The 24,527-nt window shown below is 55.7% G+C and overlaps 1 protein-coding gene across 5 annotated transcripts in view; it reads left to right on the top strand.

Moving 5' to 3' along the window:
- Positions 1–24,527, top strand: part of USP48 (ubiquitin specific peptidase 48) — a 59,672-nt gene that overhangs the window by 2,181 nt on the left and 32,964 nt on the right. For 3 of the 5 annotated variants that reach the window (XR_010308609.1, XM_064172366.1, XM_064172367.1), the window contains exons 3-11: positions 827–974; positions 4,086–4,213; positions 5,859–5,983; positions 9,185–9,293; positions 11,721–11,854; positions 12,015–12,097; positions 12,784–12,963; positions 17,603–17,728; positions 22,471–22,620. Coding sequence is in view for 4 of the 5 variants with exons in the window: in XM_064172366.1 (XP_064028436.1) it covers positions 827–974; positions 4,086–4,213; positions 5,859–5,983; positions 9,185–9,293; positions 11,721–11,854; positions 12,015–12,097; positions 12,784–12,963; positions 17,603–17,728; positions 22,471–22,620 (1,183 nt within the window). In the remaining variant the exon portion in view is untranslated. The remainder of the gene's footprint in view (positions 1–826; positions 975–4,085; positions 4,214–5,858; positions 5,984–9,184; positions 9,294–11,720; positions 11,855–12,014; positions 12,098–12,783; positions 12,964–17,602; positions 17,729–22,470; positions 22,621–24,527) is intronic. The other 2 variants (XM_064172368.1, XM_064172369.1) reach the window with 1 other exon arrangement.

The following is a 24,527-nucleotide window of genomic DNA, read 5'->3' on the forward strand; positions in this document are numbered from 1 at the left end:
TGCCTAGTACAGGGGGACAATCCCTGCCTTGCTCCTGCTGGCCACACTCTTGCTGATCCAAATCAGGCTGCTGGTGGCCTTCTGGGCCACCTGGGCACACCCTGGCTCATCTTCAGCTGCTTCCAACCAGCACCCCCAGGTCGTTCTCTGCTAGGCAGCCACTGCCCCAGGTCTGGAGCCTTCATGGGGTTGTTGTGACCCAAGTGTGCAGGATCCAGCCCTTGCCCTTGTTGAACCTCTTCCTGCTGTCCTCAGCCTATTGATCCAGTCTGGCCAGATCCCTCTGTAGGGCCTCTGACCCTCCATCAGATCAACATCCCACCCAGCTTGGTGCCCTCTACAGTCTGACTGAGAGTGCCTTGATCTGAGGGGAGACTTCACTGCTGTCTGCAGCTACCTGAAGGGACATTGTGGTGAGGCTGCTGCTGGCCTCTTCTCACAGGTACTTGGAGACAGAACAAGGGGGAATGGCCTCAAGCTGAAACTGGGTAGGTTTGGATTAGACATTGGGAAGAAGTTATTCACTGAGAGAGTGGTCAGGGACTGGAATGGGCTGCCCAGGGAGGTGGTGGAGTCACCCACCCTGCATGCATTTAAAGGTGCTTGGGGATGTGGTTTAAGATGACTCTTGTGGAGCAGGGCTCTAGGTTGGACTTGGTGATCCTGAGGGGCTTTGCCAGCCTGGGTGGTTCTGTGATCCTCTTGGCCAGGTCATTGGTGCAGATGCTGCACAGAACAGGCTCTGGTTCTGAGCCCTCCCTGCCAGCTGCAGGGGTGGGTCCTGCTCCTCCACACTGACAAGCATTGCTTGTCTCTCTCTCTCCAGAATGCCTTTGTGGGCTTAACCAACCTGGGAGCCACCTGCTACGTCAACACCTTCCTCCAGATGTGGTTTCTGAACCTGGAGCTGCGCCAAGCCCTCTACCTGTGTCCCAGCGAGTACGCGGCTGGGGAGGGCATCCCCAAAGACAAAGGTGGGTGGAGGCTGCCAGCAGGGGTAGTTTTGCTGCCTTTCTCCTTAGAATTTCACACACTGGCATCAGCTTTGGTCCTCCAGTCCCCTCAGGAAAGATGCTGAGGGGCGTGGAACATCTCTCTTGTGAAGAAAGGCTGAGAGAGTTGGGGCTGTTTTGGCTGGAGAAGGGCAGGCTGAGGGAGATGCTCATCATAGAGTCATAGAATGGTTTAGGTTGGAAGGGACCTCAAGGATCAGCCAGTTCCAACCCCCTGCCATAGGCAGGGACACCTCCCACTAGAACAGGTCACTCAAGGCCTCATCCAACCAGGGAGGAGCATCCACAACCTCCCTGGGCAACTCTATCAGTGCTGGTCAATACTTCAAGGGTGGGCGGCAGGAGGATGGGGCCAGGCTTTGGTCAGTGGTGCCCAGTGACAGGATAAGGGATAAGAGGCACAAACTTCACCTGAGTTTCATCTCAGCATGAGGAGGAACTTCTTGAATATAAGGCTGACAGAGCAGGCTGCCCAGGCAGGTGGTGGAGTCTCCATCTCTGGAGACATTCCAGGCCCATCTGGATGTATTCCTGTGTGGCCTGAAGTTGTGCCAGGGGAAGCTTAGGTTGGACACGAGGAACAATTTCTTCACTGCAAGAGCAGTCAGGCACTGGCCCAGGCTGCCCAGAGAGGTGGTGGAGTCTCCATCTCTGGAGACGTTCCAGGCCCACCTGGATGTGTTCCTGTATGGCCTAAAATTGTGTCAGAGGAAGCTTAGGTTGGACACGAGGAACAATTTCCTCACTGCAAGAGCAGTCAGGCACTGGCACAGGCTGCCCAGGGAGGTGGTGGAGTCCCCATCCCTGAAGGTGTTCAAGAAAGGTGTGGCCATGGCACTTGGGGGCATAGTTTAGTGGCCATGGTGGTGTGGAGGACTTGATCTTAGAGCTCTTTTCCTCCCCAAACAATCCTGTGGCCTTATCTGGGTGACCTTTCCTTGGCCTTGATGATTTCCAGAGGTCCCTTCCAACCCCTGTGATAGTGTGAGAGAGCCAATAGGAGAAGCTACAGCCACTTGTCTCACCTCCACGCTGTTGTTTTTGACCCCATCACCCACCTGCTGGAGACAAACCAACCTTTATCCAAGTTACTTCTTACATCAAACTGATCTGCTTGGCTGGAAAGCTGAATTTGGGGTTGTTTCTTGCTGAGCTGCTTCCCAGCTTAGTGATGGTGCTGGGAGTGGAAGCACAGGGGTTGGAGCTGCTGTGGAGCTCCACTCAGCCCATGGCAAGGTGAAAATGTAGGTTTGTAGTATGCTAAAGGCTCTCAGTGCCCTCCCAGCCATGGTGGTCTCCAGCCATGTCCCTTTGTGTGTGGTGTGAGCTGTAGGTGTAGGTCAGCTGCCTGATTCTGCCTGTGTTCATCCTGGTTTTAATGGTGTTTCACTGCTTGGGGTAAAAAAGCAGCTGTTGCTACACAACAACCAGCTTCAACTCAGCTCTTGTGAGGCACTGCAGGGTGGTTATGGTTGGAATTGATCATCTTGAGTGGCTCCTCCAGCCTGAGTGACTTTCTGTTTCAGCCTGTGCAGTGATTTTGCTGTCATCACTGACTTGTAAATCTCACAATCATTTAAAGCAGCTTTAGCCCTGCCCCTCCCCCCTCCTCCCATAATTTCCAGTCATTACATTAACCTGACCAAAGGAAGACCAAGGGAATTCTCTTGCCCTGAACCAGTTGTCTCTTGCCCTCAGCTGCTGCAATCATAGAGTGGGTTGGGTTGGAAGGGGTCTTAAAGATCATCCAGGTCCAACCCCCTGCCACAGGCAGGGACACCTCCCACTGGCCTGGCTTGCTCAAAGCTTCATCCAGCCTGGCCTTGGACACCTCCAGGGAGAGGGCATCCACAGCCTTCCTGGGCAGCCTGTGCCAATCTCTTCCCACCCTCACTGTCCAGAATCTCTTCCTCATCTCCAGTCTCAATCTCCCCTCCCCCTGCTCAAAGCCACTGCCCCTCAGCCTGTCAGAAGTTCTGATGTCAAGCACTGAATCTCCAGAGGGAGGAGGCTGCTTGGGGCTATGTTGGCAGAGTTTTGCCTTCTCTTGGAGCCAGTTCTAGATCCCCAAAACAATCCAGATCTCAACAGATGCTGCAGCAGCAGCTTGCAGATAGCATCAGGAGGGCCTTGATGTTCTCAGAGCCTTCCAGAGCCAAGCCCAGTGCTGCTAGCCCAGCATCCCCACTGCCAGAGACTCAAAGAGTCTGGGTTGGGTTGAAAGAGACCTTAAAGATATCCAGCTCCAGCCTCAAGGATCGTCCAGGTCCAAGCCCCTGCTGCAGGCAGGGACACCTCCCACCAGCCCAGCTTGCTCAAGGCCTCATCCAGCCTGGCCTTGAAAACTTCCTGGGAGGGGAAATCTGCAACCTCCCTGGGCAGCCTGTTGCAGTCTCTCCACACCTTCACATGTGGATCTTGCTTCTTTGAGGAGAGGCTGAGGGTGTGCAGCCTGCAGCAGAGGAGGCTCAGGGCAGAGCTCATTGCTGTCTGCAGCTGCCTGCAGGGAGGCTGTAGCCAGGAGGGGTTGGGCTCTGCTGCCAGGCAGCCAGCAAGAGAAGAAGGGGCCCCAGGCTGAAGCTGTGGCAGGGCAGGTTGAGGCTGGATGTTGTTAGGAAGTTGTTGTCAGAGAGAGTGATTGGCATTGGAATGGGCTGCCCAGGGAGGTGGTGGAGTCTGTGTGGCTGGAGGTGTTGCAGCCAAGGCTGGCTGGGGCACTGAGTGCCATGGTCTGGTTGGTTGGGCAGGGCTGGGTGCTAGGTTGTGCTGGCTGAGCTTGGAGCTCTCTGCCAACCTGCCTGATTCTGTGATCTCCATTGCCAGAGACCCATGGAATGCAGGACTGGGTTGGACTGGAAAAGACCTTAACGATCATCCAGCTCCAGCCTCAAAGCTCATCCAGGTCCAACCCTCTGCCATGGGCAGGGACACTTCCCACCAGCCCAGCTCACTCAAGGCCTCATCCAGCCTGGTCTTGAACACCTCCAGGGAGGGGATGTCCACAGCCTCCCTGGGCAGCCTGTTACAGTCTCTCCACACCTTCACATGTGGATCTTATCAATTCTTCACCAGATTATGAGCCCCAGACCATCTGTGAGCACCTGCAGTACCTGTTTGCCCTGCTGCAGAACAGCAAGAGGAGATACATTGACCCCTCAGGCTTTGTCAAAGCACTGGGCCTGGACACAGGGCAGCAGCAGGTAGGCTGGAGATGAGTCCCTCCACTTGACACCCTCGTTCAAGCAGGCTCAAGCCACTGTTTCTTGGTAGCTTGCCCTTTCTCAGATGGGTTGTGCTGCCTGCTGCAAACACAGAGGTGTTCCAGGTCTTGCCCCTTAGTGTGGGAGGCCAGGAGGAGCCTAGGGAAGGGTGGGAGGAGCCTAAGGAAGCTAGGAGTTGGCTGGGGAAGGCCTGGAGCCAATGGGATAGAGGTAGGTGAGGCAGTAAGAAGCCAGGTCAGACTTGGTGCTATTTGAGGTCTTTTCCAGCCTTTGTGGTTCTAAGAGTCACAATTCTCTCAGGAAATAGCCACTGAGAAGGTTGGTCAGGAGGAGGCCTGGGAAGGTCAGGAGGAACCCAGGGTGTGACAAGATGGGGACAGGGAGGGTCAGGAGGAGCCCAGGAACCAATGGTATGGGGAGAGGTTGGGCAAGAGGGGCACTGGAAAGATCAGGAAGAGCCCAGGTTATCTAGGAGGAGGCTGGGGAAGGTCAGGAGGAGCCCAGGGGGTGATGAGGTGGGGACAGGGAGGTCAGGAGAAGCACAGGGGGTGATGAGGTGGGGACAGGGAGGTCAGGAGGAGCACAAGGAGCGATGGGATGGGGACAGGGAGATCAGGAGGAGCACAAGGAGCGATGGGATGGGGACAGGGAGGTCAGGAGGAGCCCAGAAAGCAATGAGATGGGGACAGGGAGGTCAGGAGGAGCCTAGGAAGTGATGGGCTGGGGACAGGGAGGTCAGGAGGAGCAGAGGGATGGGGTGAGGAGTGTTGTCTGTGCTTGGTCAGCCCCAGCAGTGTGCAGGCTGGGAGCTGAATCTCCTGTGAGGGTCCTTCAGCAGGTGCTTCGTGGGCTGCTGGGCCCAGATGGGTAGTTCAGGGGGGTTGAAGAGCCCTGGTTGGGTCAAGAGGAGCCAGCCAAGGTCCGGTGTGAGCATGTGGGGCAGAGGAGGTGCAGTTAGAGGAGGGTGAGTGTCCTGTGGGGCTGTCACCAAAGCCAGAGGGCTCAGGGGAGGGGCACAGGTTGGGAAGTGGAGGGGGAATGCTGGAAGAGAAGCCCCAGGGCTTCCTCAGGGAGGGAAGGCCACGCCGAAGGATAGCTGGGAGAGGCCAAAGCTTGTTTTTGAAGCAAAGGAGAGCAAGGGTGGGACAGGAAGAGCCTGAGATGGGTGTGGGGAGCTCTGAGCCTCGTAGGAAGGCACAAATCCACGCAGCAGCTTCTCATTTTGGGGGGGTAAGGGGGAGGGCTTCTTCTCCCACCTCTGACACAAGCTGGGACAGGTCCTGCTGCTTGCTGAGCTTCGAGGAAGGAGCAGCACAGAACAGGAGCTCTGCAGGGATGGAGGTTTGGGTTTTTTTCCTTCCAGAGCCCTGCATGGAGCAGGGTAGGAGTCAAACCACCCAGAGTGGCTGGCCAGGAGCCAGAGTCTCTCATGTTCAGGGGGAAGCTCAGCTCCTTTGAGCCACATTCCTCCTTTTCTTCGGTTCTCCTGCCTGCTCTTTTTCGCCCTATTCAGGGCACAGGCTGCAGTGGAGCTCAGGCTAATTAGCAGCAAATTAGCAGCGTGGTTGCAATGGGGCTTTGTGCTGCTGAGGGGTGCTTAATGGGCCTGTTTTCTCTCTTCTAGGACGCTCAGGAGTTCTCGAAGCTGTTCATGTCTCTGCTGGAAGATACTTTATCCAAACAAAAGAACCCTGATGTCCGAAACATAGTGCAGAAGCAGTTCTGCGGGGAGTATGCCTATGTCACCGTGTGAGTGCTTGGCCTGGGCCAGGGAGCAGTTTGCATCATACAATCAGCAAATGCTCTGGTTTGGGAGGGACCTCCAAAGGGCATCCAGTCCAACCCCACCCTGCAGTCAGCAGGGAATTCTCCACTGGAGCAGGTTGCCCCCAGCCCTGTCCAGCCTTACCTTGAATATCTCCAGGGATGGGTCCCAACCACCTCCTTGGGCAGCCTGTTGCAGTGTTCCAGCAGCCTCGTGGTGCAGAACTTGTTCCTCACATCCAATCTCAATCTGCTCTGCTCTAGTTTGCAGCCATTGTCCCTGCAGGCCTTTGCCAACAGTCCCTTTGTAGCCTTCTTGTGGCCCTCTTCAGGTACTGGCAGGCTGCTGTTAGATCACAGCTCACAGATGTCAGGGGTTGGAAGGGACCCAAAGGGATCATTGAGTCCATCTCCCCTGCCAGAGCAGGACCATCCAATCTAGCTCAGGGCACACAGGAAGATATCCAGACAGGCCTGGAAAGGTTCCACAGGAGACTCCACAACCTCCCTGGGCAGCCTGTGCCAGGGCTCTGGGACCCTTCCAGTCAAGAAGTTCCCCCTTGTGTTGAGCTGCAACCTCCTGTGCTGCAGCTTCCATCCATTGCTGCTTGTCCTGTGCCAGGCAGCAATGAGCAGAGCCTGTCCCCCACTCCTGACCCCCAGCCCTCAGGTAGTTATAGACATTGATTCAATCCCCTCTCAGCAGCCCCAGGGCCTTCAGCCTCTCCTCACCAGGCACTGCTCCAGTCCCCTCATCATCCTCATAGCCTCCACTGGACCCTCTCCAGCAGATCCCTCCCCAGAGCCTTCTCTCCATGCTGAGCAGCCTCAGGTCCCTCAGCCTGTCCTTGTAGCAGAACTGCTCCAACCTCCTGATGACTTTTGTGGCCCTCCTCTGGACTCAGTCCATCAGGTCCATGAGTTTGAGGGGGATGAAATAAGCTCTCCTCACAACCCCAGCAGGCAGGCAAGCTGCCAGAATATGTCCCTGCCCCTGGCAGGGAGGTTGGGACTAGATGATCTTCAAGGTCCCTTCCAACCCAAAGCATTCTGTGAAGCTCTGAATGTGTTGTAAGAGGTGTTTGGCTTTTAGGTTTCCCCATGCTGCTGGTGGTGGAGTTCACCAGCTGCACTTAATCCCTTCAGGAAAAAAATCCAGTTAAAACTGGAAGTTGAAATAGTTTTGGTTGGAAGAGACTTTTCAAATCATCAAATCCAACCCTGGGCCCAGCACTGCCAGGCCACCCAGCTGTGGCCCTCAGCACCACAGCTTGGAAACCCCTCCAGTGTCCTGAGCAGCCTGGGCCAGGCTCTGACAACCCTCAAGAAGAAGTTCCTCATGTCCGACCTAAACCTCCCCTGAGGCAACTTGAGGCCATTTCCTGTCATCCTGTCACTTGTTGCTCGAGAGGACACCAACCCCCACCTCACTCCAGCCTCCTCGCAGTGCTGTGGAGAGCAATGAGGTCTCCCCTCAGAGCTGTATTGAGCAATGAGGTCTCCCCTCAGAGCTGCAGAGAGCAACGAGGTCTCCTCTCAGAGCTGCAGAGAGCAATGAGGTCTCCTCAGAGCTGTGGAGAGCAACGAGGTCTCCCCTCAGAGCTGCGGAGAGCAATGAGGTCTCCTCTCAGAGCTGCAGAGAGCAATGAGGTCTCCCCTCAGAGCTGTGCAGAGCAATGAGGTCTCCTCTCAGAGCTGTGGAGAGCAATGAGGTCTCCCCTCAGAGCTGTGGAGAGCAATGAGGTCTCCCCTCAGAGCTGTGCAGAGCAATGAGGTCTCCTCTCAGAGCTGTACAGAGCAATGAGGTCTCCTCTCAGAGCTGCAGAGAGCAATGAGGTCTCCCCTCAGAGCTGTACAGAGCAATGAGGTCTCCTCTCAGAGCTGTAGAGAGCAGTGAGGTCTCCTCTCAGAGCTGTAGAGAGCAATGAGGTCTCCCCTCAGAGCTGTGGAGAGCAATGAGGTCTCCTCAGAGCTGTAGAGAGCAGTGAGGTCTCCTCTCAGAGCTGTAGAGAGCAATGAGGTCTCCCCTCAGAGCTGTGCAGAGCAATGAGGTCTCCCCTCAGAGCTGTGCAGAGCAATGAGGTCTCCTCTCAGAGCTGTGCAGAGCAATGAGGTCTCCTCTCAGAGAGCAATGAGGTCTGCTCAGAGCTGTGCAGAGCAATGAGGTCTCCCCTCAGAGCTGTGCAGAGCAATGAGGTCTTCTCTCAGAGCGGTAGAGAGCAATGAGGTCTCCCCTCAGAGCTGTATTGAGCAATGAGGTCTCCCCTCAGAGCTGTGCAGAGCAATGAGGTCTCCCCTCAGAGCTGTATTGAGCAATGAGGTCTCCCCTCAGAGCTGTGCAGAGCAATGAGGTCTCCTCTCAGAGCTGTAGAGACCAGTGAGGTCTCCTCTCAGAGCTGCAGAGCAATGAGGTCTCCCTCCAGAGAGCAGTGAGGTCTCCTCTCAGAGCTGTACAGAGCAGTGAGGTCTCCCCTCAGAGCTGTGCAGAGCAGTGAGGTCTCCCCTCAGAGCTGTGCAGAGCAGTGAGGTCTCCCCTCAGCCTCCTCTGCTCCAGTCTAAACCCCCCCCCAGCTCCCTCAGCTGCTCCTCCCCAGCTCTGCTCTCCACACCCTTCCCCAGCTTTATCTCCCTTCTCTAAATACCTGCTCCAGCCTCTCAGTGTCCTTCTTGGAGTGAAAAAACCCCAAACTGACCCCTGTAGGGTGAGGGTGGTGAGAGACTGGCACAGGTTTCCCAGGGAGGTTGTGGAGCACAGAATCACCCAACGTGATCAAAGATCACGTTGGGTGATTCTGTGCTCCACAACCTCCCTGGAGGTATTCAGGACCAGGCTGGATGAGACCTTAAGCAGCCTGGGCTAATGCGAGGTGTCCCTGCCCATGGCAGGTGGGGGGTGAGTTGGAACTGACTCAGCTTTGGGGTCCCTTCCAACACATTGCAGGGTTCCAGTTGTGTGCACAAGTTGTAAGCTCCACTTTTTCCCCAGTAGGTGCTGTTCTGTTTCCACCTTGCAGAGCTTTTGTGCTGTGATTTTTGACTCCCACTAAGCCTGGCTGAACTTTTTGTCTCATGCTTGTAGAGCTCTGGGGAGTTCACAGGACCCAATGGACCTCCTCCTCCTCCTCTCATCTGCTTTTATCTTTCTCTTTTTAATCGTTTTTTTTTCTCTCTCTCTCTACTCCCCAGTTGCAATCAGTGTGGCAGAGAGTCCAAGCTCTTATCTAAGTTCTATGAGCTGGAGTTAAACATCCAAGGGCACAAGCAGCTGACAGACTGCATCACAGAATTCCTGAAGGTAGGAGCAGCTGGCTGAGGTTTGGCTCTTGGTTATTCTTAGCAAGGTGTTTTAATTCCTTCCTTCCTTCCTCCTCCCCAAGCCTTGGAGGTCAGCAATGGGAGTGAAGTAAGTGAGCTGCAGCCCAGAGGAGATAGTTCTGTCTCTGGAGTCGGCAAGGGAGGCTTGAGTCAAAGCGCAGGTGTTTTGAGTGGAGAAAAGCACTTCAGACTTGCATGGTTAATTCCAACGGAGTCGGGCAGGATGGAGGACAAGTCCCCAGAGGCTAAAAAAAGCCTCTTGCTGCTTTGTCAAGGGTAGCACCTGAGAATGGGGCTCTTTGTGCCTGCTCTCTGGGTGCTCATCTGCATAGCAACAGCAGACATTCCCCCTCCAAAATGCTTACTGGGCAGGGCCTGGAATAGCAGCGCAGGAACAGCTGCAAGGGCTCTTAAGTCCACTTGAAAATCTGCCTGGATCTTAAGTTCAGGTCCAGCAGGCTGAAGGTCTGAGGTGTGAATTCAACTGCAAATATTTAGGCCAGAGCTAACCCCGGAGTGGCTGCCCCTGAGCTGTTCGGGCAGCAGCCTCGCCGATGCTCTCAGCAAACCCAAACCGGTTGTTCCACTTGTGGAAGGGCTGCTGTGGGAGCAGACTGGTCTGTGTGCATGCCTTCAGCTCCTCAGAGGGTCAGCGTGGAGCCTGCCTGCTCCTCCTCCAAGCAAAACAGCCCAGTGACCTGCTTCAGGCTGCCCGGAGGTCTCCTCCCACCTGAGCCTGCCCTCAAACCTACTTGGGCATAGGCAGCGACTCTTAGAGGTTGAAGGGTCTGGAGGAGAGCACAGTAGTGACCCTCGGGTTGTGAGGCCAGGCTGAGAGAGTTGAGGGTGTTCAGCCTGGAGAAAGCTGCAGGGAGACCACCTGGTGGTGGCCTTGCAGTGTTTAAAGGGGACAGTCAGAGAGCTGGGGACAGACTTTTCTCAGGGCTTGTTGTGCCAGGCCAAGGGGTGATGGTTTGGAACTAACAGGTGGAGAGAAGGGAGAAATGTTTGACCCTGAGGGTGGTGAGAGCCTGGCCCAGGTTGCCCAGAGGTGGGAGCTGCCCCACCCCTGGCACCATTGCAGGTGAGGCTGTTTGGGCTCTGAGCAACCTGCTCCAGGTGCAGCTCTCCCTGCTGGGAGCAGGGGATTGGCCTGGATGAGCTTTACAGGTCTCTTCCCAGCCAAACCGGTATGTTGGTGTGGCTGAGCACAGGAATGTTGTCCTCTCCAGGCTAGAATGTGGCTTTACATTAACTTGTTCCCTCCTAAAAGGATGATTTAATCATTTTCTTAAGTAAAGCTCATCGGTACAAACCAACTCAGCCAAGCAGGGAGCAAACCTGGCAGTCTAGAGAGCAGCCTGAGGAGGAATAGGGCTTGATGCAATCTCAGGTTCTCCTGAAAGCAAGAGCAGCTTTGGGTTAGCAGTTAACAGCTTCACAGATTGCATCAAAGGTCATCTGCAGGCTGCAGGGACACCTCCAGCCAGAGCAGGCTGCACAGGGACACAGCAACTCTGACCTTGAGTGTCTCCAGGGATGGGGCCTCAAGCACACCTCTGGGCAGCCTGTTCCAGTGTCTCACCACCCTCACTGTGTAGAACTTCCTCCTCATGTCCAGCTGCTCCAGTTTCAAACCACTGCTCCTCATCCTGTCCCCACAGGCCCTTCTGAACAGTCCCTCCCCAGGTCTCCTTCAGGTACTGAAATGCAGCTCTGAGGTCTCTCTGGAGCCTTCTCTTCTCCAGGCTGCACAGCTCCAGCTCTCCCAGCCTGTCCTAAGAGCAGAGGTTCTCCAGCCCTCTGATCATCCCTTTAGTGGCCTCCTCTGGACCCTCTCTAGCAGGTCCATGGCCCTCTTGTGTTTGGGGTGGATACAGAATCACAGAATTAACCAGGCTGGAAAAGACCTCCAGGGTCGAGTCTAACCTCTCACCTAATGAACTAACCCCTGGCACTAAGTGCCTCATGCAGCCTCCTCTTAAACACCTCCAGGGACGGTGCCTCCACCACCTCCCCGGGCAGCCCATTCCAATGCCAATCACTTTCCATGTAGAACTTCCTCCTAACATCCAGCCTGAACCTGCCCTGCTGCAGTCTGAGGCTGTGTCTCTGCTTCTGTCCCTGGGTGTCTGGGAGAAGGGAGACACAGTGCTGCAGGTGAGATCTCAGCAGAGCACAGTGGGAGGCTCACCTGTCTCGACCTGCTGGCCAGGCTGCTTTGGATGCAGCCCAGGATGCATCCAAATTTGAACCAGGAGCTGCTTTTGGGAAGCAGCCTGGGAGGGCACTAAACGGTTAAAGGCACTTCCGCGCTCGGCAGCCTCCAGCTGTTGAGTCGCTCAGGCTGCCTTCCAGCGGTAACCCATTCTCAGGGCCTTTCTTTGTGCCTCCCCTCGCTGCTCAGGAAGAAAAGCTGGAAGGGGACAATCGTTACTTCTGTGAAACCTGTCAGAGCAAGCAGAATGCCACCAGGAAGATCAGGCTGCTCAGCCTGCCCTGCACCCTCAACCTGCAGCTGATGCGCTTTGTCTTCGACAGGTAACCTCGCACCGCAGCCTGCTGCTCCTCCTGCCTTGCTGGGACGGGTGGAGCACGTCCCTGAGCTCCTCTGGGGGTGCTTGGAGGGCTTTCAAGGGAGGTGCCTTGAGGTGGGGACTGTGGGTGCTGTCATCTGAGCTGAAGCTTTGCCTCCACGCAGACAAACAGGCCACAAGAAGAAGCTGAACACCTACATTGGCTTCTCCGAGCTGCTTGACATGGAGCCCTTCATGGAACAGAAGAGTGAGTTTTGTGTGCTCTGTGGTCTTTGGCTTTACCTGGCAGCTGGAAGGAGGTCTCCAAACCTGCTTTTGTTTTTGTGGCTGGAAAAGTGTTGTTTGAGCCCTGTGTCTCAAATCACTGCCTCGGGAAGTGGACTAGGGAAGCCACGGCCTGCTTGGTGAGGTCTTGGAGTGATGCAAGTTCAGTGCCAGTCACTGAATGCTAGACTGGGTTGGCTTGGAAGGGACCTTCAACGTCCTCTAGTTCCCAACACCTTCCCCTAGCCCAGGTTGCTCAAGGCCTCATCCACCCCTGGCCTTGAGCACCTCCTGGGAGGGAGCATCCACAACCAACCTGGGCAGCCTGTGCCAGTGTCTCACCTTTTCCAAGTCTGGGAACATGAAGCTCTATGGATGAAAGCTTGAGGAGGGGAAATTGAGACTGGAGATGAGGAAGAAATTCTTGAGAGTGAGGGTGGGGAGACACTGGCACAGGTTGCCCAGGGAGGCTGTGGAGGTGTTCAAGGCCAGGTTGGATGAGGCCTGGAGCAACCAGGGCTAGTGGGAGGTGTCCCTGCCTGTGCCAAGGCAGGGTCGGACCTGGATGAGCTTCGAGGTTGGAGCTGGATGAGGTTGTAAGATGCCTTCCAACCCATTCCATGAATCCCTGAGGAGCCCTGAGGCATGTGGCTGCTGCTTCCCTTCCAGATGGGGTCTACGTCTACGAGCTCAGCGCCGTCCTCATCCACCGAGGCGTCAGCGCCTACTCCGGGCACTACATCGCCCACGTCAAGGACCCCCAGACAGGGGAGTGGTACAAGTTCAACGACGAGGACATCGAGAAGATGGAGGGCAAGAAGCTGCAGCTGGGGATTGAGGAGGATCTAGGTAAAAGTTCCCAGTTGTGAGTGCCCTTTTCAAGCCCCTCCTTTCCCCGCAGCCGCGGAGGCTGAGTGCATGCAGCTCCTCTTGGTACTCCTCGGAGCGCTCCCACGCCCGCTCCCAGGTCTCAGAGTGAGGTGTCAAGCAGCAGCTCTGCTAATTGCAGCCACATTTCCTCCTGCTCAGCCCCCTGTGAGTGTTTGCACAGGCTCCTGATGGCTTCCTCTGGAATTCCTCTTGCCTCCACCTGGCAGATAAGGGACTGATAAGTCGGGCAGTGGGTGCCTATCGGGGCGAAACAGGCGAGCTGGCTGCTGTGCCAGAGGAGGCTGAGGAGCAGATAAGAAGATGACTTTCAGTTTCCTTAACACGTTGAGGTTTTTCTTTCCACTGAAGTGTTTTGCTTGGAGGCAGGAAAGAGAGCCTGTGTCAAAAATATCTTCATCCAAACAACAGCTTGGAATCCCAAAATGCCTTTTGTGCTTATCCTCTCTGCTCTTCTTTTCCACCCTGGCTGACTCATCTTGGGCCAGTGCTTCCAGGTAGCCATGTTCCCTGGGCAGGACAAGGGCTTGCTATCTTGGAGAGCTCAAGCTGAGGCCAGGCTTATGGATTTCTTGGGATAAAGAAGGATAGATAGGAGCAGTTCAGCATGAAATCATAGATTCAGAAAATGGTTTGGGTTGGAAGGGACCTTAAAGATGCTCCAGCAACAGCTTACAGGTACCATCAGGAGGGCTGTGGTGTTCTCAGCCCAAGCTCAGAGCTGTTAGCCCAGCATCTCCAAGGCCAGAGACTCAGAGAATCCTAGAAGGGGTTGGAAGGGACCATTCAGTTCCAGCTCCCTGCCATGGGCAGGGACACCTTCCCCTGGCCCAGGTTGCTCAAGGCCTCATCCAACCTGACCTTGACCTTGAAAACCTCCAGGGAGGAGGCATCCACAGCTTCCCTGGGCAACCTGTGCCAGTGTCTCCTCACCCTCACTCTAACGATTTTCCTCCTCCAGTCTCAATCTCCTCTCTTCCAGCTTCAGTCACAGTTGGCAGTGCTTGGATTCGCCGTTGCTCAGCATTGCCTAGCACAGGAGGCTTTGCAGTAGCAGAAAAAAGGAAATGGGTGCCAGAAGTGTGCCTTTGTCAGAGAAATTTTCTCCTCATCAATGCAGTTTCTCTCTCCATCCCTTTCTAAGGCAAGCAGCCTGTTCTCAGCAAGCATTGGGCCCAGCAGGACACTGCTGCTTCCTTGTGGCTGGATGTGAATGAAACATCTCCTTTCTTTCAAGTAGCCTCAAGCTTCTTTCAGTAGCTTGACTAAAAGACCCCCTCAGATGTATTTGCTCCTTTTGGTTTGTTGTCAAACCACCTTAGCCTGAGCAGGCTCAGGGCATTCACCTCTCTCCCATTTCCTTCCTTGCCTCTGCCTGCTGCAGCTTTAGTTTCAACTCTCTGGCCAGTAAACACCTCCTTGCCTTTCCTCACCCTGCAGGCTGCCAGCTGAGCAACTTCCTCATCCTGTTCGTGTTTTCCTCTAGAGAGCTTCCAGCCCAGCAGTGAAGCTGGGCAGACATCTAGTGGTGTAAGAGAGAAAAGTAACCTGCTAGAGAGAAAAGTAACCTGCCAGAGAGAAAAGTAACCCTGCCAGAGAGAAAAGTAACCTGCCAGAGAGAAAAGTAACCTGCCAGAGAGAAAAGTAACCCTGCCAGAGAGAAAAGTAACCCTGCTAGAGAGACAAGTAACCCTGCTAGAGAGAAAAGTAACCTGCTAGAGAGAAAAGTAACCTGCTAGAGAGAAAAGTAACCCTGCCAGAGAGAAAAGTAACCTGCCAGAGAGAAAAGTAACCTGCCAGAGAGAAAAGTAACCCTGCCAGAGAGAAAAGTAACCCTGCTAGAGAGAAAAGTAACCCTGCTAGAGAGAAAAGTAACCTGCCAGAGAGAAAAGTAACCCTGCCAGAGAGAAAAGTAACCTGCCAGAGAGAAAAGTAACCTGCCAGAGAGAAAAGTAACCCTGCCAGAGAGAAAAGTAACCCTGCTAGAGAGAAAAGTAACCTGCCAGAGAGAAAAGTAACCTGCCAGAGAGAAAAGTAACCTGCTAGAGAGAAAAGTAACCTGCCAGAGAGAAAAGTAACCTGCCAGAGAGAAAAGTAACCCTGCTAGAGAGAAAAGTAACCTGCCAGAGAGAAAAGTAACCTGCCAGAGAGAAAAGTAACCTGCCAGAGAGAAAAGTAACCCTGCCAGAGAGAAAAGCTCCCTCAGCCTGTGGGTTTAACCTCCTGAGTTACTCATTGAGGCTAAATCAACCTGCCTGTGGCCTCAGTCTAAAGCTTTATGCTAAACCACACAGAAATATTCTTGCTGAGCTCCAAGGCTGCTTGAAGAACAGAAGTGAAATGTGTTTGGAAGGCTCTGGAGGTTGCAGAAGCTGGGATTTTTATCAAGAGCTGGCCTCTTTTTGTCTGCTCCCTGCAAAACTGAGCCCCTTCTGTGGTACAGACACAGCCAGCAGCAGGAGAAGGTCACATCAAGCAGAGTTTTGCTGTGGAGGGAGTCCTGGGGGAGACTCTGAGCAAGCAGATGGGAGCAGTAAATGCAAACAGAGAGAGGTCTTGGAAGGCCCCTGGATGGTGCAGTGGGAGAGGCAGAGGAATTGTCCCAGAACCAAGGGAAACAGCCCCTTGTGTTGTTATTTCAGTGTCCTGTGTGGAGTTTCAGCTCTGGAGGGTTGTTGTTTGTTGCTGAGTTTTGAGGCTGCAGCTGGGGATGCTGTTTGTGTCCTGCCTGGCAGCCTCTCTGGGAACGGCCTCGCTTGCGACACTCAGTTCACATCACCCCAGCAGCTGCTCTGCGCTCACTGCTGGGGCTGCCTGCTCCCCAAGAGCCTTGCTGGGCCTGTGTTTTACCCACACACAGTCACCTGAGGTGAAATCAGGGAATTGTGGAATTGTTTTGGTTGGAAAAGACCTTCAGGAGCATCCAGTCCAACCATAGCGAGCCTGGGGCTAAACCACCTCCCGCAGCACCACAGCTCTGCCGCCTCTAACACCCCCAGGGATGGGGATTCAAGCACCTCCCTGGACAGCTGGGGCCAGGCTTTGAGAACCCTTCCAGTCAAGAAGTTTCTTCTCATGTCCAACCAAACCTCCCCTGGGGCTACTTCAGGCCATTTCCTCTTGTCCTTGGCAGAAGAGCCCAACCCCCACCTCACTCCAGCCTCCTTGCAGGGAGCTGCAGAGAGCTGTGAGGTCTCCTCTCAGCCTCCTCTTCTTCTGCAGCCTCGACATCCCCAGCTCCCTCAGCTGCTCCTCTCCAGACCCTTCGACATCTTGGCTGCCCTTCTGTGGACCTTCTCCAGACCCTCCATGTCCTTCCTGGAGTCAGTGAGGAGCCCAGAATGAACCCAGTGTTTGTGGCATGGCCTCACCTGTGCCCAGCAGAGGACGAGCTCCACCCTGGCCCTGCTGGCCACACTGTTTCTATCTCTCCCTAGAGACAGTGAGCTGTGAGCTGGCACAAGAGTGGCATCACCAAGACAATGGTAGCTGAGGGCTCATGGACAGTGGTCACAAAAGAGGCTCACAGAATGCCAGGGGCTGGGAGGGACCCTCCAGAGATCATCAGGTTCAATCCCCCTGCCTCCTCCAGACTCACCAACCTCTGCTCCCTCAGCTGCTCCAGACCCCTCACCAGCTTTGTTGCCTTTCTCTGGACCCTCAGTGTCCTTGGAATGAGAATCAATCTGATTTCCACCCCCACCAAGGGTCTGACTCTGCTCTTCTGTGTCAGGACACCAGACCAAGATGCAGTGGGGACAGAGAGCTGGTTTTGGCTCGGGGCAGTTTAACTGGGCTCTTGCAGAAGGGTGGTTCAGAGCAGGCTCCTAATTTTAGTGCCTTTGAATTTCTCTGCCTCAAGAAATGCTGCAGGGTTTTGGGTCTTGCTTTGGGATGCAATTTTGCCTCATGCCAAGCCCAGTGCTTGGCAGAAAGGGGCCTGGCAGGGTGCAGCAGAGAGAGGGAAGCCAACTAGGTGGCAAACTTGTCCTGTTCACAGAGTCACTGAAGGAGCTGGGCTGTTAATGGGGGCTTATTGACAGGGTCTTGTTGAACCTTGAGTGCTGTGTTCAGCTCTGCACCCCCCCCCCACTGCAGGAAGGACACTGAGAGGCTGGAGCCTGTCCAGAGTAGGGCAGCAAGGCTGGAGCAGGGCCTGGAGCAGCTGGGGATGAGGAGGGGCTGAGGGGACTGGGGGGGTGCAGGCTGGAGAAGAAGAGGCTGAGGGAGACCTCCTTGCTCTCTGCAGCTGCCTGCAGGGAGGTTGGGCAGAGGAGGGGGCAGCCTCTGCTGCTTGGTGCCAAGGGACAGGAGCAGAGGGAATGGTTCCAGGCTGCCCCAGGGGAGGCTGAAGCTGGATCCCAGGAAACATTTCTGCCCTGGGAGGGTTCTCAAACACAGGAATGGTCTGCCCAGGGCAGTGCTGCAGTCCCCATCCCTGGGGATGTTCCAGCACTCTGCGGGCCTGGTGCTTAGGGCCATGGTTTAGTGGTGACTTTGCAGTGCTGGGTGGAGGGCTGGGACTTGGGGAGCTTGGAGCTCTCTTCCAGCCAGATGTTTTCTGTGATTGATTAATGATGTTTTCCCTTCTGTACCACAGCAGAACCTTCCAAATCCCAGGCTCGTAAGCCCAAGTGTGGGAAGGGGACCCACTGCTCACGCAACGCCTACATGCTGGTGTACAGGCTGCAGACCAGAGAGAAGTCCCTGACCGTTGAGGTCCCAGGTAAGGCAGCTCTGGCCCTGCAGCTCTCTTGGCCTCTTCATCTTCATCATAGAATGGTTTAGGTTGGAAAGGAACTCAAAGGTCATCTGGTTCAAACCTCCCCTGCCATAGGCAGGGACGCATCCTGCTAGAACAGGTTGCTCAAGGCCTCATCCAGCCTGGTCCTGAACACCTCCAGGGAGGTTGTGGAGCACAGAATCACCCAACGTGATCTTTGATCCAGACCTGCCCCCGGGACTGCAGGTGGGGTGTGAGGAGAGCAGAGCCAAGGGGCAGAATCCCCTCCCTTGCCCTGTGCCCACACTGCTCTGGCTGCAGCCCAGCACAGGGTTGTGTCTGGGCTTCACTCACACTGCAGGCTCCTGTTGAGCTTTTCCTCACCCCAGACCCCCAGGGCCTGTTCCTCAGAGCTGTCTTGGGATGTTCCAGACAGGCCAGGAGAAACTTCTTTACTGTGAAGGAGCACTGAAAGAGGCTGCCCGGAGAGGTTGTGGAGTCTCCTCTGCAGGCTCTCAGAGCTAAGCTGGATGTGCTGCTGTGTGGCCTGCCCTAGGTGACCCTGCTCTGGCAGGGGGATTGAACCTGATAATCTCTGGAGGGTCCCTCCCAGCCCCTGGCATTCTGTGATTCTTGCTGTGAGCCTCATTTGTGACCACTGTCCATGAGCCCTCAGCTACCATTGTCTTGGTGATGCCACTCTTGTGCCAGCTCACAGCTCACTGTCTCTAGGGAGAGATAGAAACAGTGTGGCCAGCAGGGCCAGGGTGGAGCTCGTCCTCTGCTGGGCACAGGTGAGGCCATGCCACAAACACTGGGTTCATTCTGGGCTCCTCACTGACTCCAGGAAGGGTCTGGAGAAGGTCCACAGAAGGGCAGCCAAGATGTCGAAGGGTTTGGAAAGGAGCAGCTGAGGGAACTGGGGGTGTTGAGGCTGGAGAAGAGGAGGCTGAGAGGAGACCTCACAGCTCTCTGCAGCTCCCTGCAAGGAGGCTGGAGTGAGGTGGGGGTTGGGCTCTTCTGCCAAGGACAAGAGGAAATGGCCTGAAGTAGCCCCAGGGGAGGTTTGGTTGGACATGAGAAGAAACTTCTTGACTGGAAGGGTTCTCAAAGCCTGGCCCCAGCTGTCCAGGGAGGTGCTTGAATCCCCATCCCTGGGGGTGTTAGAGGCGGCAGAGCTGTGGTGCTGCGGGAGGTGGTTTAGCCCCAGGCTCGCTATGGTTGGACTGGATGCTCCTGAAGGTCTTTTCCAACCAAAACAAGCAGTAGGACAAGAGGAAATGGCCTTAACTTGCCCCAGGGGAGGTTTAAGTTGAACACGAGGAGCAATTTCTCCCCCAAAAGGCATGTCAAGGCCCGGCCAGAGGTGCCCAGGGCAGTGGTGCAGCCTCCATCCCTGGAGGGGTTTCACAGCTGTGCAGATGTGGTGCTGAAGGCCGTGGCTCAGTGGTGCCCTGGCAGTGCTGGGTTAGGGGTTGGGCTGGGTGATCTGAAAGGTCTCTTCCAACCTGAACAGTTCCATGGTTCTCTGAAGCAGTGTGACAAGGTGGGCAGGTGCTGGGGGCTCACTGCCAGGGTCCCACAGGAGCCTCTTAGGCTCCTGCAGGTGGCCAGGAGCTGCTTGGTTGGATGTCAGCAGCGGTGCCCATGGCCTGCTGCAGGTGAAAAGCTTTGGCAGCTGCCAGGCTGCTTCTGCCAGGGCTTCATCGTTGCCATCTGGAGAGAGAAGCAGAGATGGGAGCCTTGGGCAGCAGCAGCAGCAGCAGCAGCTCTGTCTCGGTGCCTTCTTGCCTTGCCATGGAATTCCTGGGGGTGGCAGAAATCCCTCTGGGCTTGGCCTCTGCATTTAGTGATGCTTCCTGTTTGTGTGCTGCTCAATTAGCAACGTTAATTAGGCCCCTGGTGCTGACGGGGCTGGAGGTGGGTTCTGGTCTTTGGCAGAGCAGGGGCAGCAGAGGTGATGTGTCCTCTTGAAACCCGGGGTCAGTTTTGGGGCCCTCACTCCAAGAAGGACATTGAGGAGCTGGAGCAGGTCCAGAGAAGGGTAACAAAGCTGAGGAAGGGTCTGGAGAGCAGGGCTGGGGAGGAGGGAGCTGGGGGAGTTTAGCCTGGAGCAGAGGAGGCTGAGGGGAGACCTCACTGCTCTCTGCAGCTCCCTGAAAGGAGGCTGAAGCCAGGCGGGGTTGGGCTCTGCTCCCAAAGGACAAGAGATAGGACAAGAGGAAATTGTGCCAGGGGAGGGTTAGGTTAGAGATTAGGAACATTTTTTTTTGCCTCGAGTGGTCAGGGATTGGCACAGGCTGCCCAGGGGGGGAGGAGTCCCCATCCCTGCAGGTGCTCAGGACAGGTTTGGCCACAGCACCTGGGGACAGGGTTTGGTGGCCATGGTGGGGCTGGGTTGGTGCTTGGACCCCACAGTCTTAAAGGCCTTTTCCAGCCCAAACAATTCTGTGCTCCTGTCCCCTTGCCCAGGTGACCTGAGTGCAGAGAGGGTAAATCATTCACCTTCCCCCCACCACCACCTTACTAACAGCACCAAACCTTTTCCACCTCCTACCAAACCCCACCCAGCTTTGGGATTTGCTGCGGATTCCTGCCTGGAATCTGCCTTTCCAGCCTGCTTCCTGAGCTCTCCTTCGCTCCCTACCCCTCTGCCCCAAACAATAGCCCTGCAGCAGGCTCTCCACCCAGCTCCAGATTCCTGAGCTTCCCTTTGTTTCCCGTGGCTGCCTGCCAGGCCGGCGGGGAGCAGAGGGCAGCAGCCGAGCCCCGCGGTTCTCTGCCTGCTTTCATGCAACTCTAAATTTGAGGCATTTGGCTTTGATGCAGTTTAAAGAGGCTTTTCCAGGACACTGCAGAGACCTCACTTGCTTCTGACCTCAGAAAAAGGAGGGGGTCAGGCTGGTCAGCTGTTGGGTTTTAGTGCAGGACAGTGTCCCAGGGTTGAGTTTGGTGCAGGAGCAGTTAAGGCTCTCTGGAGCTCTTCGGCGTGCTGCTGGCTAGGAGAAAGCTGCAGATAAGCAGAGCTCTCCCCCTCCCTCCTGCCAGCCCTCTCAGGGAAGTGTTTTATCTGCTGCTGCTTTTCCCCCTTCCCCTGCTGAGCTTGGGTTTGGTTTTTTCCATCAGTGGCAGCAAAACTTCCCTTTTCCCCCATGCTTCATGGCTCTCCCTGCCTTATCTCCCATCTCCTGAGGGTTTCCTGCCCTTGGTTCTGTGACCTGCTGATCCCCGCGGTCCTTTCCAGCCTGGCAGTCTGTGACCTGCTCAAGCCCTCCCTGCTGAGCTCCTCTTGTGCTCCCTGGGACTGGTGAATCCTTTTGCTCTTCCCTGGCAGTGCCAGCTCCTTGGCACTGCAGAGCAGCTGCTGCTGGCAGGAGCAGGAGGAGCCTGAGGGAGGGCTGGGAGCGGGCAGCGAGGCGCAAAGCCCCACAGCTCATCCTGCAGCTGCCAGAGCTTGGCGTGGGCTCAGCAGCAGGAAGAGAATCCTCCTGATGGCACAACCAGCCTGAGCAGATGACACTGAGTGGGGTGGGATGCTGATCTGCTGGAGCCTGGGAGTCTGTAGAGAGGGCCCTGGCCAGCTTGGATCCATGGGCCAAAGTCAATTGCAGGAGGTGCAGCAAGGCCAAGGGCTGGGTCCTGCCCTTGGGTCACAACAACCCCAGGCGATGCCACAGGCTTGGGGCAGAGTGGCTGGAAAGTGCCCAGCAGAAGAGGACCTGGGGCTGCTGGTCTGAACATGAGCCAGCAGCGTGCCCACGTGGCCAAGAAGGCCACCAACGTCGTGGCCTTTATCCACAGTGGTGTGGCCAGCAGGAGCAGGGCAGGGATTGTGCTGCTGCTGGGCACTGCTGAGGCCACAGCTTGAATTCTGGGTTCAGTTTTGGGTCCCTCACTCCAAGAAGGACATGGAAGGGGCTGGAGCAGGCCCAGAGAAAGACAACCAAGCAGGTGAAGGGTGTGGAGAACAGGGCTGGGGAGGAGCAGCTGAGGGAGCTGGGGGTTTTGAGCCTGGAGAAAAGGAGGCTGAGGGAAGGCCTCATTGCTCTCTAGAGCTCCCTGAAAGGAGGCTGGGGCAGGTGGGGGTTGGGCTTTTCTCCCGGGGAGGAATTGACAGGACAAGAGGAAGTAACCCGAAGTGGCTCCAGGGCAGGCTTAGGTTTGACATTGGAAGAATCTTCTTCCCTGTAAGGGACCTCATAGACTGGCCCAGGCTGCCCAGGGAGGTGGTCAAATCCCCCTTCCCTGGAGCCGCTTCAGAGAGGCAGAGATCACAGGATCACAGTATCACAGTATCATCAGGGTTGGAAAAGACCTCACAGATCATCAAGTCCAACCCTCCACCACAGAGCCCAAGGCCAGACCATGGCACCAAGTGCCACGTCCAGTCCTGCCTTGAACAGCTCCAGGGACGGCGACTCCACCACCTCCCCGGGCAGCCCATTCCAGTGTCCAATGACTCTCTCAGGGAAGAACTTTCTCCTCACCTCCAGCCTAAATCTCCCCTGGCACAGCCTGAGGCTGTGTCCTCCTGTTCTGGTGCTGGCCACCTGAGAGAAGAGAGCAACCTCCTCCTGGCCACAACCACCCCTCAGGTAGTTGTAGACAGCAATAAGGTGCTGAGGGCCACGGTTTAACTCCAGGCTTGGCAGAGTTAGAGAACAGTTGGACTGGATGGTCTGCAGGAGCTTTCCCAACCAAAACAGCTCCACAGTTCCCTGGTTTTCCCCTTCCTCTCCTCACAGCTTTCCTGCAGGAGCTGGTGGAGAGAGATAACTGCAAGTTCGAGGAGTGGTGCAACGAGATGGCCGAGATGCGCAAGCAGAGCGTGGCCAGAGGCAAGATCAAGCACGAGGAGGTGAAGGAGCTCTACAAAAGGTTACCTGCTGAAGCTGGTCTGTAAGCCATTGTGGTAGTATTTTGTCATAGACCTTGTTAAGATCAGTCCTGTGTTGTAACTAACCCAGCCTGAACTCTCTGCCCTGGGCAGAGGAGAGCGGCTGCTGCCTGCCGCTGCTCTGTGCATGCTCAGGCTTTGCTTGCTCTCTTTGGTGGTGCTTTGTTGGTTGTTGTTTTTTTCCCTCTGCCTTAACCTATTTTTCTCCTCTTTTTTTTTTTTCTGCTCATTCTCATGGCCTCTGGCATTGTTAATTCCCTCTTGTTGCTTCCCCAGCAGTCAGGCTCCTCTGTGCTTGCATGCATTGTGACTCTTTTCTTCTGCCCGCTGAGCAGCTCTCGTTAGCAGCGAGGCAGAAGAAGTGGCTGGTTTCAGATTGCCAGCTCAGGGCTGGTTTGGCAGCTGGTGAGCTGAATTCCTGGGCAGGTAGCAGGGCAGGGAGGGCCTGACCTCCAGCTGGAAGTGGTTTAGTTCATCCCAGCAGTGCTTGCAAGCTTCGGAGTCCCTCGGAGGAGTGCCTGGGGTGGATCCTTTCCTCGTCTCTTGCTGCCTTGGTGTGTCTCAGAACCAGGATTTTTATTCCCCACTTTGTTTTTTCTCTCCCAGCTCCCTCTAAACAAGCCTAAGGACACTGCCTCTGTCCATCCAGCATGGACAATGTCCCCCTGCACTGTCTGCATGGATTCATAGAATCCTAGAATGGTTTGGAAGGGACCTCAAAGCTCATCCAGCTCCAGCCCCCTGCCATGGGCAGGGACACCTCCCACCAGCACAGGCTGCTCAAGGCCTCAGCCAGCCTGGCCTTCAACACCTCCAGGCAGGAGGCAGCCACAGCCTCCCTGGGCAACCTGTGCCAGTCTCTCCCCACCCTCACTCTCAACAATTTCTTCCCCATCTCCACTCTCAGTCTCCCCTCTCCCAGCTCAAAGCCATTGTCCCTCATTCTTGCCACTCCCAGCCCTTGTCAGAAGTCCCTCCCCAGCTCTTCTGGAGCCTCTTCAGGCACTGGAAGGCTGCTTTAAGGTCTCCCTGGCATATTCTGCATGCTGAACAGCCCCAACTCTCCCAGCCTGTCCCCATAGTGGAGGTTCTGCAGCTCTCTGATCATCTTTGTGGCCTCTTCTGGACCCTTTCCAGGTCCTTGTTGTTCTGGGGGTCCCAGAACTGGAGGGAGTGCTACAGGTGGGGTCACAGCAGAGCAAAGGGGCAGAATCCCCTCCCTGTGCTGCTGCTCTCACTGCTTTGGATGCAGCCCAGGACAGGTCTGGCCTTCTGCCAGTGGCCATTGCTGCTTCATGGGGAGTTTGTCACCAACTGACACCCCCAGGTCCTTCTCCTCGAGGCTGCTCTGAAGCCACTCCTCACCTAAGCCTGCATTCGTGCTTGGGATTGCCCTGGCCCAGCTGCAGGACCTTGCACTTGCCCTTGTCAAGCTTCCTAAGGTTGGCTTGAGCCTGTCCAGGTCCCTCTGGATGGGTCCCTTCTGTGCAGCATGGGGGCCAGGCCACACAGCTTGGTGTCCCCCACGTCTGAGAGCCCCAGGGAGTTTGTACCTGCACTGTTTGATTCTGCAGCCTGTTGGACACTTTGCTGCTCAGCCTCTGCCTGCTGCTCAGAGCCAGCAGTGACAGGCAGGTAGCCAGGTGGGACACCCCAGCTCCACCCAGGTCTTGTCTCCTCCATTTATGGACCAGAGTTTGCAGGCAACAGGCACTTGACTCAGGTACAGGAAGCTGTCACAGGTCCTGCAAGTCATAGTGGTGTGCAAATGTCACCCTGAAATCAGAGTGGTGGTGGAGGGGTGAGTGTGCCATGAGTCACCCATGGAAGGCAGCAGCCAGCACAGCCCTGCTGTGCCTTCTCTCCCCCTTAGCTTGCTCTTGAGGTTTCTAACATGACAGAGGA

The sequence above is a fragment of the Pogoniulus pusillus genome, chromosome 36, assembly GCF_015220805.1.
Source record: "Pogoniulus pusillus isolate bPogPus1 chromosome 36, bPogPus1.pri, whole genome shotgun sequence".
NCBI classification, from domain to species: domain Eukaryota; kingdom Metazoa; phylum Chordata; class Aves; order Piciformes; family Lybiidae; genus Pogoniulus; species Pogoniulus pusillus.